We start from the raw sequence: 19279 nt of genomic DNA, 5'->3' as shown, positions 1-19279 counted from the left end.
CCCAAAGACAGAGCGCGCGTGAAAGGGCCCAAGAAGGGTAGTGCCATGATTAAAGGCACTTGGGGGCGAGATTTCCAGATCGGGGAAGGGGAGGGCAGGAGAGGAGAGAGAGAGAGAGAGGCTGAGACCAGAGTTGCCGGAGGGGAGAGCAGCTGGGGCCATGAGGCAGGGAGCCCACCGGAGCCGCCTCAGGCCACGGGGGCTCTCACAGACAATGGGCAGAGGACAGGTGGGCGTGGCCCCAGAGGCTGCCACCCACAGGTGCCCAGCGAGGCACAGACCAGCCCCCACCACCCCTGGGCTAAACCAACTCCTGCCCAAAAGCATTTCCTCAGCCTCTTTGAGGGGTCCCTTCGCTTCGGCCCTTTTGGGCAGTTCAGGACAGAAGCACGGCCCCTTCCAGGCACCGGCCAGCATTCCCTCCTTGGGGCCCAGGGATGGAGCAGTGTGCCCTCAAGGGCTGGAGGTGGGCTCAGCCGATTCCGTCTATCCCACCAGAGCAGCCAGAGGAGCCGCCGTGGTCCCGGAGGGCACCGCCGTGGGGAGCAGCAGGAGGGTGGTGCCTTTGGCCCCCATCGGGGGACTGGCCTCCCTCTGCAGTGAGTAGATGGGGCCTGGGGGACCCCCAGGCTGCAGCTCACGACGTGAAGCTGTGGTATGGCCTGAATTCTCTGCTGCCATGAGGGAGACACTGGGCCACACCCTGGCTCCACCTGCACAGAGGTCACCCACAGAGCCCCTCCTCGGGTCTCTAACCTACTGCCACACAGAATGGGGGGGCCTGCTGAGACCCTGTGTGAAGAGGGAACTTCCCATTCTCCCCAGAAACTTTCAGCACATCCGGATCTGCCCCTCAGGCAGCGAAGGCCCCTCCTAGAGTGGCCCTGACCCTGACTGACCCCCAGGCACTGCCCCTGCTGGGACTGCTCACCTGGGCTGGCCTCCTCCCAGAAACCCCACCTCAGGGGCTCGGCCTGCACTCACAGGGGCACAGGAAACTGGTTTAGGGACCACACCTCCACAGGCAACCACCGCCCAGCAGGGTCCAGACACAGCCCCACAGCTCCCAGCACAGCCCTGGCCCCCTGGCACCGCACGCAGACACGGGAGTGGGCAGCACTGACCTGGGGGACGGCTCCGGCTGTGGCTCCTTCCTTCAAACAGAAGCAAGAAGATGGTCAGGAACGACCCCCCAAGGCACACCCCACCCGCCAGGGGCCAGGAGGCCTCCCTTGGCATCACCACCCCCTCACCGCCCTGCCCGCACCCACAGCCACCGCTCCTGAGCCCCAGGGGGCAGGCCCAGGGAAAGGGGTCACCGCTCAGGGGCTCTCGCTTCTCCCCAGAGGCCCCTCTCCACGCCTGCTCCCGCAAGGAGGGCTGGTTGGAACCACGAGTCCTGAATCTCCCCCACAGTCCGCCCGCACGCCCACCCGGGCCCTCCCTGAAGTGCCTTTCCTGCACTGGGTCTCCCTCCCACGTTACTGTCCTTCGCCATCTGGCCGGCCAACCCCCACGTCTTTCAGGCTGGCGTCTCCGCCCAGCAGTTCCTCCCCAGATTCGCCTCTCCTCCCACATTTTGTGCATTTTGCCACCAGGGACCAGCAGCAGGGGACACGGCACAGCTGGAAACCACACCGAGGGCCTCGACCCTGCAGGTTCTGCTGTCCGGCCGGCCCCGCGGCGACTCAGCCGCTTCCTGCCCCACACACAGGGCTCCTTCACACCGCAGTCCCAGCAACCGGACACAGGGCCCTCCCGTCCCGTCCCCCTTCACACCGCAGTCCCAGCAACCGGACACAGGGCCCTCCCGTCCCGCTCCCCCTTCACACCGCAGTCCCAGCAACTGGACACAGGGCCCTCCCGTCCCGTCCCCCTTCACACCGCAGTCACAGCAACTGGACACAGGGCCCTCCCGTCCCGCTCCCCCTTCACACCGCAGTCCCAGCAACTGGACACAGGGCCCTCCCGTCCCGTCCCCCTTCACACCGCAGTCCCAGCAACTGGACACAGGGCCCTCCCGTCCCGCTCCCCCTTCACACCGCAGTCCCAGCAACTGGACACAGGGCCCTCCCGTCCCCCCTTCACACCGCAGTCCAAGCAACTGGACACAGGACCCTCCCGTCCCGCTCCCCCTTCACCCCGTAGTCCCAGCAACTGGACACAGGGCCCTCCCGTCCCGCTCACCCTTCACACCGCAGTCCCAGCAACTGGACACAGGGCCCTCCCGTCCCGCTCACCCTTCACACCGCAGTCACAGCAACTGGACACAGGGCCCTCCCGTCCCGTCCCCCTTCACACCGCAGTCCCAGCAACTGGACACAGGGCCCTCCCGTCCCGTCCCCCTTCACACCGCAGTCCCAGCAACTGGACACAGGGCCCTCCCGTCCCGCTCCCCCTTCACACCGCAGTCCCAGCAACTGGACACAGGGCCCTCCCGTCCCGCTCCCCCTTCACACCGCAGTCCCAGCAACTGGACACAGGGCCCTCCTGTCCCCCCTTCACACCGCAGTCCAAGCAACTGGACACAGGACCCTCCCGTCCCGCTCCCCCTTCACCCCGTAGTCCCAGCAACTGGACACAGGGCCCTCCCGTCCCGCTCACCCTTCACACCGCAGTCCCAGCAACTGGACACAGGGCCCTCCCGTCCCGCTCCCCCTTCACACCGCAGTCCCAGCAACTGGACACAGGGCCCTCCCGTCCCCCCTTCACACCGCAGTCCCAGCAACTGGACACAGGGCCCTCCCGTCCCGCTCCCCCTTCACACCGCAGTCCCAGCAACTGGACACAGGGCCATCCCGTCCCCCCTTCACACCGCAGTCCCAGCAACTGGACACAGGGCCCTCCAGTCCCGCTCCCCCTTCACACCACAGTCCCAGCAACTGGACACAGGGCCCTCCCGTCCCGTCCCCCCTTCACACCGCAGTCCCAGCAACTGGACACAGGGCCCTCCCGTCCCGTCCCCCCTTCACACCGCAGTCCCAGCAACTGGACACAGGGCCCTCCCGTCCCACTCCCCCTTCACACCGCAGTCCCAGCAACTGGACACAGGGCCCTCCCATCCTGTCTCCCCTTCACACTGCAGTCCCAGCAACCGGACACAGGGCCCTCCCGTCCCGCTCCCTCTTCACCCCGTAGTCCCAGGAACTGAACACAGGGCCCTCCCGTCCCGCTCCCCCTTCACACTGCAGTCCCAGCAACTGGACACAGGGCCCTCCCGTCCCGCTCCCCCTTCACACCGCAGTCCCAGCAACTGGACACAGGGCCTTCCCGTCCTGCTCCCCCTTCACACCGCAGTCCCAGCAACTGGACACAGGGCCCTCCCGTCCCACTCCCCCTTCACACCGCAGTCCCAGCGACCGGACACAGGGCCCTCCCGTCCCGCTCCCCCTTCACCCCGTAGTCCCAGGAACTGGACACAGGGCCCTCCCGTCCCGCTCCCCCTTCACACTGCAGTCTCAGCAACTGGACACAGGGCCCTCCCATCCTGGACCCCCTTCACACTGCAGTCCCAGCAACCGGACACAGGGCCCTCCCGTCCCGCTGCCCATTCACCCCGTAGTCCACGGAACTGGACACAGGGCCCTCCCGTCCCGCTCCCCCTTCACACTGCAGTCCCAGCAACTGGACACAGGGCCCTCCCGTCCCGCTCCCCCTTCACACCGCAGTCCCAGCAACTGGACACAGGACCCTCCCGTCCCGCTCCCCCTTCACACCGCAGTCCCAGCAACTGGACACAGGGCTCTCCCGTCCCCCCTTCACACTGCAGTCCCAGCAACTGGACACAGGGCCCTCCCGTCCCGTCCCCCCTTCACACCGCAGTCCCAGCAACTGGACACAGGGCCCTCCCGTCCCGTCCCCCTTCACACCGCAGTCCCGGCAACTGGACACAGGGCCCTCCCGTCACGCTCCCCCTTCACACCGCAGTCCCAACAACTGGACACAGGGCCCTCCCATCCTGTCCCCCCTTCACACTGCAGTCCCAGCAACCGGACACAGGGCCCTCCCGTCCCGCTCCCCCTTCACACCGCAGTCCCAGCAACTGGACACAGGGCCCTCCCGTCCCGCTCCCCCTTCACACTGCAGTCCCCGCAACTGGACACAGGGCCCTCCCGTCCCGCTCCCCCTTCACACCGCAGTCCCAGCAACTGGACACAGGGCCCTCCCGTCCCGCTCCCCCATCACACCGCAGTCCCAGCAACTGGACACAGGGCCCTCCCGTCCCGTCCCCCTTCACACCGCAGTCCCGGCAACTGGACACAGGGCCCTCCCGTCCCGCTCCCCCTTCACACCGCAGTCCCAGCAACTGGACACAGGGCCCTCCCGTCCCGTCTCCCCTTCACACCACAGTCCCAGCAACTGGACACAGGGCCCTCCCGTCCCACTCCCCCCTTCACACCGCAGTCCCAGCAACTGGACACAGGGCCCTCCCGTCCCCCCTTCACACCGCAGTCCTAGCAACTGGACACAGGACCCTCCCGTCCCGCTCCCCCTTCACCCCGTAGTCCCAGCAACTGGACACAGGGCCCTCCCGTCCCGCTCCCCCTTCACACCGCAGTCCCAGCAACTGGACACAGGGCCCTCCCGTCCCGCTCCCCCTTCACACCGCAGTCCCAGCAACTGGACACAGGGCCCTCCCGTCCCCCCTTCACACCGCAGTCCCAGCAACTGGACACAGGGCCCTCCCGTCCCGCTCCATCTTCACACCGCAGTCCCAGCAACTGGACACAGGGTCATCCCGTCCCCCCTTCACACCGCAGTCCCAGCAACTGGACACAGGGCCCTCCCGTCCCGCTCCCCCTTCACACCACAGTCCCAGCAACTGGACACAGGGCCCTCCCGTCACGTCCCCCCTACACACCGCAGTCCCAGCAACTGGACACAGGGCCCTCCCGTCCCGTCCCCCCTTCACACCGCAGTCCCAGCAACTGGACACAGGGCCCTCCCGTCCCGCTCCCCCTTCACACCGCAGTCCCAGCAACTGGACACAGGGCCCTCCCATCCTGTCTCCCCTTCACACTGCAGTCCCAGCAACCGGACACAGGGCCCTCCCGTCCCGCTCCCCCTCACCCCGTAGTCCCAGGAACTGGACACAGGGCCCTCCCGTCCCGCTCCCCCTTCACACTGCAGTCTCAGCAACTGGACACAGGGCCCTCCCATCCTGGACCCCCTTCACACTGCAGTCCCAGCAACCGGACACAGGGCCCTCCCGTCCCGCTCCCCCTTCACCCCGTAGTCCACGGAACTGGACACAGGGCCCTCCCGTCCCGCTCCCCCTTCACACTGCAGTCCCAGCAACTGGACACAGGGCCCTCCCGTCCCGCTCCCCCTTCACACCGCAGTCCCAGCAACTGGACACAGGACCCTCCCGTCCCGCTCCCCCTTCACACCGCAGTCCCAGCAACTGGACACAGGGCTCTCCCGTCCCCCCTTCACACCGCAGTCCCAGCAACTGGACACAGGGCCCTCCCGTCCCGCTCCCCCTTCACACCGCAGTCCCAGCAACTGGACACAAGGCCCTCCCGTCCCGCTCCCCCCTACACAGCACAGTCCCAGCAACTGGACACAGGGCTCTACCGTCCCGCTCCCCCTTCACACCGCAGTCCCAGCAACTGGACACAGGGCCCTCCCGTCCCGTTCCCCCTTCACACCGCAGTCCCAGCAACTGGACACAGGGCCCTCCCGTCCCGCTCCCCCTTCACACCGCAGTCCCCGCAACTGGACACAGGGCCCTCCCGTCCCGCTCCCCCTTCACAGCACAGTCCCAGCAACTGGACACAGGGCCCTCCCGTCCCGCTCCCCCTTCACACCGCAGTCCCAGCAACTGGACACAGGGCCCTCCCGTCCCGTTCCCCCTTCACACCGCAGTCCCAGCAACTGGACACAGGGCCCTCCCGTCCCGCTTCCCCTTCACACTGCAGTCCCAGCAACTGGACACAGGGCCCTCCCGTCCCGCTCCCCCTTCACCCCGTAGTCCCAGGAACTGGACACAGGGCCCTCCTGTCACGCTCCCCCTTCACACCGCAGTCCCAGCAACTGGACACAGGGCCCTCCCGTCCCGTCCCCCCTACACACCGCAGTCCCAGCAACTGGACACAGGGCCCTCCCGTCCCGCTCCCCCTTCACACCGCAGTCCCAGCAACTGGACACAGGGCCCTCCTATCCTGTCCCCCCTTCACACTGCAGTCCCAGCAACCGGACACAGGGCCCTCCCGTCCCGCTCCCCCTTCACCCCGTAGTCCCAGGAACTGGACACAGGGCCCTCCCGTCCCGCTTCCCCTTCACACTGCAGTCCCAGCAACTGGACACAGGGCCCTCCCGTCCCGCTCCCCCTTCACCCCGTAGTCCCAGGAACTGGACACAGGGCCCTCCTGTCACGCTCCCCCTTCACACCGCAGTCCCAGCAACTGGACACAGGGCCCTCCCGTCCCGTCCCCCCTTCACACCGCAGTCCCAGCAACTGGACACAGGGCCCTCCCGTCCCGTTCCCCCTTCACACCGCAGTCCCAGCAACTGGACACAGGGCCCTCCCGTCCCGCTCCCCCTTCACACCGCAGTCCCAGCAACTGGACACAGGGCCCTCCCGTCCCGCTCCCCCTTCACACCGCAGTCCCAGCAACTGGACACAGGGCCCTCCCGTCACGCTCCCCCTTCACACCGCAGTCCCAGCAACTGGACACAGGGCTCTCCCGTCCCCCCTTCACACCGCAGTCCCAGCAACTGGACACAGGGCCCTCCCGTCCCGCTCCCCCTTCACACTGCAGTCCCAGCAACTGGACACAGGGCCCTCCCGTCCCGTCCCCCCTTCACACCGCAGTCCCAGCAACTGGACACAGGGCCCTCCCGTCCCGTCCCCCTTCACACCGCAGTCCCGGCAACTGGACACAGGGCCCTCCCGTCACGCTCCCCCTTCACACCGCAGTCCCAGCAACTGGACACAGGGCCCTCCCATCCTGTCCCCCCTTCACACTGCAGTCCCAGCAACCGGACACAGGGCCCTCCCGTCCCGCTCCCCCTTCACACCGCAGTACCAGCAACTGGACACAGGGCCCTCCCGTCCCGCTCCCCCTTCACACTGCAGTCCCCGCAACTGGACACAGGGCCCTCCCGTCCCGCTCCCCCTTCACACCGCAGTCCCAGCAACTGGACACAGGGCCCTCCCGTCCCGCTCCCCCATCACACCGCAGTCCCAGCAACTGGACACAGGGCCCTCCCGTCCCGTCCCCCTTCACACCGCAGTCCCGGCAACTGGACACAGGGCCCTCCCGTCCCGCTCCCCCTTCACACCGCAGTCCCAGCAACTGGACACAGGGCCGTCCCGTCCCGTCTCCCCTTCACACCACAGTCCCAGCAACTGGACACAGGGCCCTCCCGTCCCACTCCCCCCTTCACACCGCAGTCCCAGCAACTGGACACAGGGCCCTCCCGTCCCCCCTTCACACCGCAGTCCTAGCAACTGGACACAGGACCCTCCCGTCCCACTCCCCCTTCACCCCGTAGTCCCAGCAACTGGACACAGGGCCGTCCCGTCCCGCTCCCCCTTCACACCGCAGTCCCAGCAACTGGACACAGGGCCCTCCCGTCCCGCTCCCCCTTCACACCGCAGTCCCAGCAACTGGACACAGGGCCCTCCCGTCCCCCCTTCACACCGCAGTCCCAGCAACTGGACACAGGGCCCTCCCGTCCCGCTCCATCTTCACACCGCAGTCCCAGCAACTGGACACAGGGTCATCCCGTCCCCCCTTCACACCGCAGTCCCAGCAACTGGACACAGGGCCCTCCCGTCCCGCTCCCCCTTCACACCACAGTCCCAGCAACTGGACACAGGGCCCTCCCGTCACGTCCCCCCTACACACCGCAGTCCCAGCAACTGGACACAGGGCCCTCCCGTCCCGTCCCCCCTTCACACCGCAGTCCCAGCAACTGGACACAGGGCCCTCCCGTCCCGCTCCCCCTTCACACCGCAGTCCCAGCAACTGGACACAGGGCCCTCCCATCCTGTCTCCCCTTCACACTGCAGTCCCAGCAACCGGACACAGGGCCCTCCCGTCCCGCTCCCCCTTCACCCCGTAGTCCCAGGAACTGGACACAGGGCCCTCCCGTCCCGCTCCCCCTTCACACTGCAGTCTCAGCAACTGGACACAGGGCCCTCCCATCCTGGACCCCCTTCACACTGCAGTCCCAGCAACCGGACACAGGGCCCTCCCGTCCCGCTCCCCCTTCACCCCGTAGTCCACGGAACTGGACACAGGGCCCTCCCGTCCCGCTCCCCCTTCACACTGCAGTCCCAGCAACTGGACACAGGGCCCTCCCGTCCCGCTCCCCCTTCACACCGCAGTCCCAGCAACTGGACACAGGACCCTCCCGTCCCGCTCCCCCTACACAGCACAGTCCCAGCAACTGGACACAGGGCTCTACCGTCCCGCTCCCCCTTCACACCGCAGTCCCAGCAACTGGACACAGGGCCCTCCCGTCCCGTTCCCCCTTCACACCGCAGTCCCAGCAACTGGACACAGGGCCCTCCCGTCCCGCTCCCCCTTCACACCGCAGTCCCCGCAACTGGACACAGGGCCCTCCCGTCCCGCTCCCCCTTCACAGCACAGTCCCAGCAACTGGACACAGGGCCCTCCCGTCCCGCTCCCCCTTCACACCGCAGTCCCAGCAACTGGACACAGGGCCCTCCCGTCCCGTTCCCCCTTCACACCGCAGTCCCAGCAACTGGACACAGGGCCCTCCCGTCCCGCTTCCCCTTCACACTGCAGTCCCAGCAACTGGACACAGGGCCCTCCCGTCCCGCTCCCCCTTCACCCCGTAGTCCCAGGAACTGGACACAGGGCCCTCCTGTCACGCTCCCCCTTCACACCGCAGTCCCAGCAACTGGACACAGGGCCCTCCCGTCCCGTCCCCCCTACACACCGCAGTCCCAGCAACTGGACACAGGGCCCTCCCGTCCCGCTCCCCCTTCACACCGCAGTCCCAGCAACTGGACACAGGGCCCTCCTATCCTGTCCCCCCTTCACACTGCAGTCCCAGCAACCGGACACAGGGCCCTCCCGTCCCGCTCCCCCTTCACCCCGTAGTCCCAGGAACTGGACACAGGGCCCTCCCGTCCCGCTTCCCCTTCACACTGCAGTCCCAGCAACTGGACACAGGGCCCTCCCGTCCCGCTCCCCCTTCACCCCGTAGTCCCAGGAACTGGACACAGGGCCCTCCTGTCACGCTCCCCCTTCACACCGCAGTCCCAGCAACTGGACACAGGGCCCTCCCGTCCCGTCCCCCCTTCACACCGCAGTCCCAGCAACTGGACACAGGGCCCTCCCGTCCCGTTCCCCCTTCACACCGCAGTCCCAGCAACTGGACACAGGGCCCTCCCGTCCCGCTCCCCCTTCACACCGCAGTCCCAGCAACTGGACACAGGGCCCTCCCGTCCCGCTCCCCCTTCACACCGCAGTCCCAGCAACTGGACACAGGGCCCTCCCGTCACGCTCCCCCTTCACACCGCAGTCCCAGCAACTGGACACAGGGCTCTCCCGTCCCCCCTTCACACCGCAGTCCCAGCAACTGGACACAGGGCCCTCCCGTCCCGCTCCCCCTTCACACTGCAGTCCCAGCAACTGGACACAGGGCCCTCCCATCCTGTCCCCCCTTAACACCGCAGTCCCAGCAACCGGACACAGGGCCCTCCCGTCCCGCTCCCCCTTCACCCCGTAGTCCACGGAACTGGACACAGGGCCCTCCCGTCCCGCTCCCCCTTCACACCGCAGTCCCAGCAACTGGACACCGGGCCCTCCCGTCCCGCTCCCCCTTCACACCGCAGTCCCAGCAACCGGACACAGGGCCCTCCCGTCCCGCTCCCCCTTCACCCCGTAGTCCACGGAACTGGACACAGGGCCCTCCCGTCCCGCTCCCCCTTCACACCGCAGTCCCAGCAACTGGACACCGGGCCCTCCCGTCCCGCTCCCCCTTCACACCGCAGTCCCAGCAACTGGACACAGGGCCCTCCCGTCCCGCTCCCCCTTCACACCGCAGTCCCAGCAACTGGACACAGGGCCCTCCCGTCCCGCTCCCCCTTCACACCGCAGTCCCAGCAACTGGACACAGGGCCCTCCCGTCCCGCTCCCCCTCACACCGCAGTCCCAGCAACTGGACACAGGGCCCCTCCCGTCCCGTTCCCAGCAGCCTTTTCTTCCACACGACCTGGGCTCGTCCCTCGCCCTCTTCACAGCCGTCCCCAAACTGCCTGCGCAGCACCCAGGCGCCAGGCCGCTCCGCACGTGCTGGCCCCACTTCCCGCGATTGTATGAGCTTCCTGTTTCTTCTGGATCGAGGACCACCAATTGGGGGCTTGAACCACAGAAATCGACACCCCCCATTCTGGAGCCGGGTCCAAGCTGGGGAGGGGGTTCCCCTGGACTGCGGGGGCCGTCCTGCCCTGGCTCCTGGGACCGAGGCTCCAGGGCCCGTCTCCCCCTGCACTCACACGGCCCTTTCCGCTACCCCTCGTGAGGACACGCGTGCCTGGATCTAGGGCCTCGCTGTCCCAGAGCGACCTCCCACTGAGACCCTTCACTTACTCACACCCACAAGGTTCCCCAACCGCCGTCCCTTCACAGGCTCCAGGCCCAGACCCGCCTCCGGGGGACGGGGCGGCAGGGACCGTGCAGCTGCTCTGCCCACTCAGAGCTCTTGACACGGGGACCGGGACCCTCCTCTCCACTCCACACCCACCTCTGTCGAGCACGCGGACGTCACCCGGCCCTGTGTCCAGCCGGTGTCCGGTGTCCCCCCGTCCAGGTCCCTAGGGGCAGCAGTGCCCTCAGGAGGACGGCAGCCCACCCCTGCACCCGAGCTGCAGCCCGCAGCGCCTCGCTGACCTGAACGTGAGTCCGGATTTACTCTTGAGGTTCCGCAGCAGCTCCAGCTGGTTGAGCGGTGGGATCAGTCTGAGGGGGAGAGGGCAGTGAGGCCGCCGCCTGAGCCGGGACCGCGCCCCAGCTCCCACTTCACACACAGGAGCCCAGGGACGGGGTGGGGTGGTCGCCGGCAGAGGAAGCCCATCTGCGTGCTCTGGCCACACCTGTCCTGGGGCCTTGGCCCTGGAAGTGGCCGGTGACCAGCATGCACGGCAGAGGGAAGGGAGCAGCGCCCAGGCTGCCATCCACGGAGACTCCGACCCCTGACCGCATGGAGCGGGTCAAGCAGGGCACCGGGCACAGGCAGGGGTCGCCCCCTCCCGTCCCCTTCCCCATCCCTGAACACCCCAGGGCAGCACAGCCACACACACAGTACCAACAGCCTAGGCTCCCAGACCCCGCTCTGCCAAGTCAGGGCAAGGTCAAGGTCACTGTGAAGAGGCTGCTTGGACAGGGAGAGGCCTGGACAGCTGGCCCGGCTCTGCTCCAAGGCCCCTCTCCCCAGACCCAATCACACCCACAGACAGCCTCACACACACACACACACAACCCCACCCCTCCTGCTGGCCCCGGGGCAGGTCCAGGCGGACTTCCACACAGGCCTGCCTTCACACCAGGGCGTAAGATCTGTGGACCGAGGAGATTCCTGGGGAGGCCCCAGGCCCCCCAGTTCCACCTGCAGGACGGGGCAGGAGCCTCATTTGGGGCTCGAGTCCCCTCCAACATCAGGAAGACGTCTTCACACCACTCTCAGCTCCTCGCCACCTCCTGCCCCTCATTTCCACTCACCCGGTGTGACCCCAGGCCTCTCCCTCCTGGCCCAGCCCCCATCACTGTGACACCCCACTCACCCCTCAGCCTGCTGAGTCCCAGTCCCTCCCTAAAACCAGGCTCCAAGACCCGCTCCCAGCCCCAGCCCCAGCCCCAGCCCCAGCCCTCTCCCCAGCCCCAGCCCCAGCCCTCTCCCCAGCCCTCTCTCCAGCCCCAGCCCTCTCCCAGCCCCAGCCCCAGCCCCAGCCCTCTCCCAGCCCCAGCCCTCTCCCCAGCCCCAGCCTGCGTCTTTCTTGACTCCAGGGGCCCCTGGCCCCACCCCACCCCCATCCCCACCCCCGGACTGTGTCTGAGCCTCACCTTGGCGACCTCGCCCAGCCCCTCCACGCCCGCTCCTCCCCTCCCACACTTCAGCCTAGGCCTTCAAAGTCTGGTCCCTCAGTGTGATGGGCTCCTGTCATTCTCATGCTCACGCATTCAGAAAGGTCGTGGACTCCACTGCACACCTGACTCTGATGGTTGCCCCTTCGTCTCTGGCTTCCCTCTGGCCCCTCCGCACTCCCCTCTTCCAGTCACCCTCCTCCCCCGGGCCTGCCAGTCACTGCCCATCTGCAGGCCCGGCACAGCCAGAAACCTTCAACTCCGGATCTGCCCCTCAGCAGCGAAGACCCCTCCTAGAGTGGCCCTGACCCTGACCCCCAGGCACTGCCCCTGCTGGGACTTCTCGCCTGGGCTGGCCTCCTCCCAGAAACCCCACTTCAGGGGCTCGGCCTGCACTCACAGGGGCACAGGAAACTGGTTTAGGGACCACACGTCCACAGGCATCCACCGCCCAGCAGGGTCCAGACACAGCCCCGCAGCTCCCAGCACAGCCCTGTTCCCTGGCCACAGCCCTGCTTCCTGGCGTGCTGGGACCTGCTGGAGAAGGGGTGGCCCTGGGAGCCCTTTCCCTCCCCAGGCCTGAACACAGGGACAGAGCTGCTCCCCCACTCTCCTCGGCCACCAGCCACGGGCCTGGAGCAGAGAGCCCGGGACGGCCCCACACATGCAGGTCCAAGGTTAGGAACACTCAGAGGGGACGTCATGCCCGGGACACAGCACAGGGGACGGAACACAGGCGGGCAGGGCTGTGGGCAGGAATACGCAGGCACCACACGCAGGGCCAGGCACACAGCCGTCATCTCCGAGGGCAGCGGCCGTGGAGGATGGGGGTGCAGTGTGCTGACAGGAGCGGGGACACGCCAGGGTCATCTCCCAGGAGGCACAGCAGCTAGTCTGGGGGTCAGCCAGCTCGCGGGCACCTGGAGCCACCGAGGCCCCGTGGGGAGGGGAGGGGCGCCTCTGCAGACCCTGGAGGATCTGGGCCGGCCAGAAGGGTGATCAGGGAAACGTCCAGGTCTCGGAGTCTGTCAGGATCTCCCCAACTGCCCAGGCAGCCTGGAGCCTCAGGAATCCCGGTTCCCAGACTAGGGAGGACACGGCTCCTGCCACCGCCTTCTTCTCAGCGTGGAGCCTCGGGGTCAGCAGTGGGGATGCCGTGGGGGCTCAGGGCCTGCCCATCGTGGAGCCTGGCCCTGCACTGCCCAGCCCGACACCCTTCTTCCCTCTGGGGCTGGCGGGTTAACTTCCTAACAAGGTTCCGCGCCACCAAGGGACGGGGCCCTGGAGGGGGCGGGAGAGCTTCTGCCCAGGACCCCGCTCTGTCCACACGGAGGCCGCTCGCGCTGCAGGCTGTGTGGGTCCAGCAGTCCGCCCCCTCCGCAGGGAAGGAGTGCTGTGTGGGGTGAAATTCCCTGTAGCAGCTCAGCACCCCAATCTTTTCCTCCCTCCAGGCAGGAGAGAGCCCCAGTGCAGACGCGGACACAGAGATCCAGTGGACGGGATGGACCGTGGGCCACCTCTCCTCCCAGGGCCTGTGTCTCCCTCTTGTGGCAGCAGGAAGAAGGGGTGTCGAATCCACAGGGAGGGCCCAGGCAGGCCCAGAGGCCAGCTGCCCGGCCGGCCGGCCGTGTGTGGAGTGGCCCCCGAGTGGGAGGAGGAGTCTCCAGCCCCAGCACGTCTGTGCTGTGCACACACAGGCTCATGGGGTGGGGGTGGACGAGGGAGGAACCCCAGCCACTGAGACAGGCAAGAAGCAGGATGAGGACCAAGACCTGGACAGACGGATCCAGCACAAGAAAGCGGCTGGGGGTGTGGGGGGACAGTTGAGAGAGGGCACGGGGGAGGCGAGGAAAGTGCACTCCGGGCGGGGACACAGGGTGACAGGGCAGGGCCTGGCCAGGCCCAGACTGGGCAGGGGTGCAGGGGCGTGGCAGGGCGGCCACTGGCTGGCACACTGGGTGGCCGTGACAGTCACACAGGGGACAGACCACACCACGCTTTCGTCCCATGCATGTCCTACCTGGAGGCCCCGTAGGTTTGAGCTTGCGAGCTTTCAAGTGTTTCACACACACACAAGGGAGAGAACGGACATTTAAAAAGAACGGGATAAGGAAAAGAAAATGAAAACACAGTCGAGGAGAGTGGGGGAAACAACAGAACAGAGAAAATTAGCGCAGTCGTCCGCCCGGCGGGAGGGGCCACAGTGCCTGGAGCTGCGGGGCGGGAGGCGTTCCCCATGGACGTGGGCGCAGCTCCCAGATGGCAAGTCTCTTCGGAGGCCGGTGGCAGCGGGAACAGCCTTCCTGCCAGGCCCTCCCTGGCTTCGGGAACCTCGGGAGGACCCTGCCCAGCCCCTCAGGTGAGGGTTCCCTGAGCACCAACCCTGGGCGGGCAAGGGGCATCCTGGGCTGGGAAGCTTCACCGCAGAGGGCAGAGGGCAGAGGGCAGGGCAGCACCCACCCTCCCAAGGGCATGAGGCCTGGGCAGGTACCGGGCAGCCCCCAGCCCCTATGACCTCAGACTGACGTCTAAGGAACAGCCCGGCACAGACAAACCCTGGGCAGCCACTCTCATCCAGGCTGCCAGCTGCTCTTGCCTGGAAAGCTCTGCCTGCTGGCCACGCGGACTCATGGGCCTGTTGGCAGCGTCCCGCCAACCACGCCTAGACAGGGCTTCCGGCCCCTTTCCGCCCAACAAGGGGCGCCTAGGACCCCGGGGTGCATGTATCTCCCGGTCCTAAAGCCTCGCTGTGTTCAGGGGTCACCCTCCTTCCGGTGTACAGACCCCAGTCCTCTAAGGGGGAGCTGCCCCCCGGTCCTGTGCTGGGGCGTGTGCCCGAGCTCTCGGGGGCCATCCCCGCAGTGCCCACACCATGTACCTGGCGAGGAGGCTGAGTGGGGGGGTGGAGGTGAAAAAAAAGCTGCGAGCTATGAAACAAAGCTAAATCAACAGCGAAATAAACCACACACGGAACTCCATTTTGAAAAGCACATAAATTTTAAAGAAAAAAAGAAACAAAAATCAATAAAAATAATGAACATCAAAAAATGGGGCTTCAGAACAGATGGGAAATGAAAGGCGAGGAGGCGCGATGGCACAGGGCGGCGGTACCTGTACATGGGCACAGTGACGGTGCGCTCGTAGTACTGCCATGTGGAATGCAGGTCCGTGCGCGACAGGTTGGTGGCGTAGAACCTCCAGGCAGACTGCAGGGGAGACATGACGGGTCAACCACGAGGGCAGGGCCAGGGCGTGGGGACCACACGGGCCCTCCCACCTATCTCTGCCCACAGGCCCTGATTCACCCTGTAGATTGGAGGGCACACCTGCCCGCCGCAGCTGGCAGGGTCTGGCGGCGGGACTGGGGGCACACCAGCAGGCTGCTCCTTTCCTCATCAGTCTTACCTGACACCTGGCAGTTTATAGCCTGGTTTCATGGTCACCTCCTGCCTCCCCAGTCCTGAAGAGACATACATGGCCTGTGGGACCACAGGAGCTGGGGGACGAGGAACACAGGCCTCCATCCTCCCAGCGTAGTGGCCCACAGACCATGGGGGAGTCAACGTGGGCACAGTGTGGGGTCCTGGCCTGCTAGCTAGCCGTCTTGCCCTGGCCTGGGTCTCCACCCCCAACTTGTGTATGTGTGGTGAAGTCACAGCATCTGGTTCCATCCTCATCACCTCAGAATCAACCACCCCCTCCCCCTTCAGCCATCACCCCTGTGCACCCCAGGCTCCGGCAACCCCGGGCCACACAGTCCTCCGGGTTCCCAGCCAATGGAATCAGAGACGCACGGCCTCTGGTGCTGGCTTCCTTCGCGCAGCGTGTTTGCGAGGCCCATCCACGTGCCTCGTTCTTTTTAAGGCTGAATAAACAGTATTCGGTGTGATGGGTGACAGCAGTTCCGTTCATCCATTCTTCTGTTGATGAACACACGGGTTGTTTCCGTCTTTGGGCTGCTGTGAATAAGGCTGCTACAAACACTGGTGTGCACATTTCTAAGTAAACACCGTTTTCAATTCCTTCGGGTGTGTACTTAAAAGTGTGCACCAACTTAGCCTCAGTAGGATACAAAACTGCTGTTATGCAGGCCCCCTTATGTTGTCATTATTACAAATTACACCTTTATACGTTGTGTGCCCAGAAATGTAGATTAGTGATTACTGCTTTATGCATGTCTTTGAAATCACATAGGAAAAAAATGAGTTGCAAACCAAAAATTTAATACTGCTCTTCTGTTTGCCTCTGGCTACCTCTCCCAGTGCTCATACGGCCTGAGTTACTGACCAGTCTGAAGGATGCCCTGTGGCATTTCTTGTAGGCAAGTCTACCAGTGACAAACTCCCTCAGCTCTTGTTTACATGGGAATGTCCATTTCTCCTTCTTTTCTGAAGGATAGTTTTGCCAGAAATATGATTCTTGTCTGACAGCATTTTTTCCCCCAAGACTTTAAATATGTCATCCCACTGCCTGTGGCTTCCATAGTTTCTGATGAGAAATCAGCTGTTAGTCTTTCCGAGGATCCTCATCCCTGAAGAGCCGCTTCCCTTGCTACCTTCAGATGCTGTCTTTGTCTTTGGGTCTTAGTTTGACCACAATGTGTCTTGTGGGTCTTTGTTTTATTCCTTGGAGTTCACTGAACTTCTTAGATGTGTCGATTCACATCTTCCATCAAATTTGGAAAGTTTTGAACCTTATTTCTTCAAATGTTCTTTTTGCCCCTTTCTTTCCCTCTCTTCTGCCTCATAATTTTTTTTGCTGAAAACTGGATGCTCTGGCCTGGCCAGCATGGCTCAGTGGTTGAGCATCAACCTATGAACCAGGAGGTCATGGTTTGATTCCTGGTGAGGGCACATGCCGAGGTTGCAGACTCTGTAGGGGGTGTGCAGGAGGCAGCCGATCAATGATTCTCTCTCATCATTGATGTTTCTATCTCTCTCTCCCTCTCCTTTCCTCTCTGAAATCAATAAAAATATATTAAATTTTAAAAAAAAGAAAAGAAAAAGAGAACTGGATGTTCTGGATGTTGTAACGTCAAACCTCTGGAAGTCAGATTCTGCCCCTCCTCGGGGTATGCTGTTGCTGTTGTTGATTGTGGTTGTTTGTTTACTGACTTTTCTAAATTATTTCGGACACGCTGTATTTTGTGTCTCTGCTCCATTAGCCAGTGGTCGGCTACTGCTTTAACGGAGGTTTCCTTAAACCCGAGGAACACGATTCAGTTTTGCCAATTGGCTCTGTGTTGGACACTCCTTCAACATGTGGTGAGGCCACTTACAACTCCGCATTAGCCTGTACTTCCTGCTTGCACAAAGCCAGAGGTCAGCCTGAGGGGAAGGCTGGGGTCTTCTCCAGTCATCTCTGACCCTGCATCCAGCCCTGGACATGTGTGTGGTCTTGTAGTTCCCTCACATACGGGGTCTTTCCGGAGTCCTACTTTCTTCCTGTGTCTGCTTCCCAAACCGTGCCTTCTAGGTTTTTCCATCTGCCCACGGCTGGTCACACCTGCTGCACCTGGCCCCAGTGGCTGCAGCTCGCACAGCGGCCGCTGCATTGGACAGACACCCGAGCCCTGTGAGTTTCCAGGTGAATAAAGCCAAGGCAAACTCTTAGAGGGCTCAGGAAGCACCGCTGGACATGGAGTGCTGCTGTTTCCGTAGTGGTGGGGCTGGCTGTGTGAAGGGTAGCACACATGTGGCTCAGCAACTCCTGGCTACGTGAGAGGTAGTCTCTGAGCCCCAACCCACACGTGCAGGACCCGTGAGATAGTGCCCTGTGCTACTGTCCAGCCTTGGGCCTCTGAACTGGTTCTCAGCACATGCACTAGCCTTCCTGCCCAAGTTCCTAGCGGGACAAAGGCCTGCCCACACACAGGGACAACACCAAGCAGGGCTTTGCTCCTGGACACAATGGGACCAGGTGGGGGGTTCCACTGGTCCTAAGTGGGGGCCACCTGGGCTCACCTGGATCAGGCCTGCAGCAGGGTTTCGCCTCTTCTCAAAATGCTTCTGCCGATGTTGCTCCTGAACTTTCAGGGCAAAACCAGACCCCAAAATGCCCTACAAGTCATTGGTGTCAGAAAGCGCCTGGGACCGCAGTGCCCCACCCCCACCCCACACTTGCCTCTTGGCTCCACCTCCCACCTTCTCAGTCCCTAACCCCCTGGATACCAGGTTGGGGGGAAACACTTGGATGTGAAGTAAAGGACATGTCAGCCTGCAGGAGCATGGCAGTGCCCACACTGAACATATCTGGGCCCAAAGGTTAATCCCCTTCCCTGGTCTGTCCACACTGTAGCGAGTGCAGGCCAGACTCTCCAGGCTGCCTGCCGCTCACCTGCTGGCCCTCTGCCTGGCCCGGGGGTAGGTGGGCAGAACAGAGTCTTTGCCTTTTCTGAGGAGATGGGGTCTTTGGTCCCCTGGAGACCCGACAAGGGAGCCGTTTCATCACACAGCACTGATCCTGGTCATGAGGACCCTACTGGCCAGTCCCTCCGGACCGGGAGGAGCTGACAGTGACCAACAGATATGGGGTCAGAAGCCACAGCCTGGGGACACTCGGAGCACGCTAATGATGTGTTCTAGAAGCTACCAGGCCAGGCCCAAGCAGCTCCACTTGGGTTCCCAGGAAGGGTACCTCCTTGCACCTGAGCTTCCACCTCCAGCTCCCAGAGGGCTGTGGGCCCTACCTGGAGCCCCGCTCTTGTCCCACGTTCCCTTAGGGGACAGGTGCCCAGAGCAGCCTAAGGTTACCTTGGGAGCCCAACACCCCACCTCCATCAAAGGCAGAAAGGGGAGCAGGACTCACGGCAGGAAGAGCAAAGAAGGAGACACCAATGAGGGTGAACGTGGCCGCCAGGAGCCTCCCGTTCCAGGTCTGAGGGTACTTGTCCCCGTAGCCAATGGTTGTCAGGGTGATCTGCAGGACAGCGAGTCAGCTCACACACCAGGCCTGGCAGCGGCCATACAGGGGCACAGAGGACACGCGGGCGGGTGTAGATGAGGGTCCCCAAGGAAGGCCCTGCCCAGTGAGCACATCCTCAATAAAGGACCATGAGCCCAGCGGCTGGGACTCACCAGGCCCCACCAGAGCGCATCTGCGTAGGTGTCGAAGTGATCGTTCTCGCCCTTCTCTGCCAAGTACACCAGAAACGAGGCCAGGATGAGGCACAGGAAGCCGATGTACCAGGCGGTGACCAGCTCCTGGAAGAGACA

General features: G+C 64.5%; 1 protein-coding gene across 4 annotated transcripts in view; it reads right to left on the bottom strand.

Annotated features, from left to right (window-relative positions):
* Positions 1-19279, bottom strand: part of KCNQ2 (potassium voltage-gated channel subfamily Q member 2) — a 54192-nt gene that overhangs the window by 16116 nt on the left and 18797 nt on the right. For 3 of the 4 annotated variants that reach the window (XM_059705049.1, XM_059705050.1, XM_059705052.1), the window contains exons 5-11: positions 19142-19267; positions 18873-18983; positions 18029-18124; positions 15177-15271; positions 14086-14115; positions 10875-10943; positions 1125-1154 (exon numbers count right to left, since the gene is read on the bottom strand). In XM_059705049.1, the coding sequence (XP_059561032.1) occupies positions 1125-1154; positions 10875-10943; positions 14086-14115; positions 15177-15271; positions 18029-18124; positions 18873-18983; positions 19142-19267 (557 nt within the window). The remainder of the gene's footprint in view (positions 1-1124; positions 1155-10874; positions 10944-14085; positions 14116-15176; positions 15272-18028; positions 18125-18872; positions 18984-19141; positions 19268-19279) is intronic. The other variant, XM_059705051.1, reaches the window with a different exon arrangement.

Source organism: Myotis daubentonii, chromosome 8, assembly GCF_963259705.1.
Source record: "Myotis daubentonii chromosome 8, mMyoDau2.1, whole genome shotgun sequence".
Lineage (NCBI taxonomy): Eukaryota > Metazoa > Chordata > Mammalia > Chiroptera > Vespertilionidae > Myotis > Myotis daubentonii.
The sequence above is the reverse complement of the archived record's forward strand: the minus strand, read 5'-3'. Positions and strand labels throughout refer to the sequence as shown.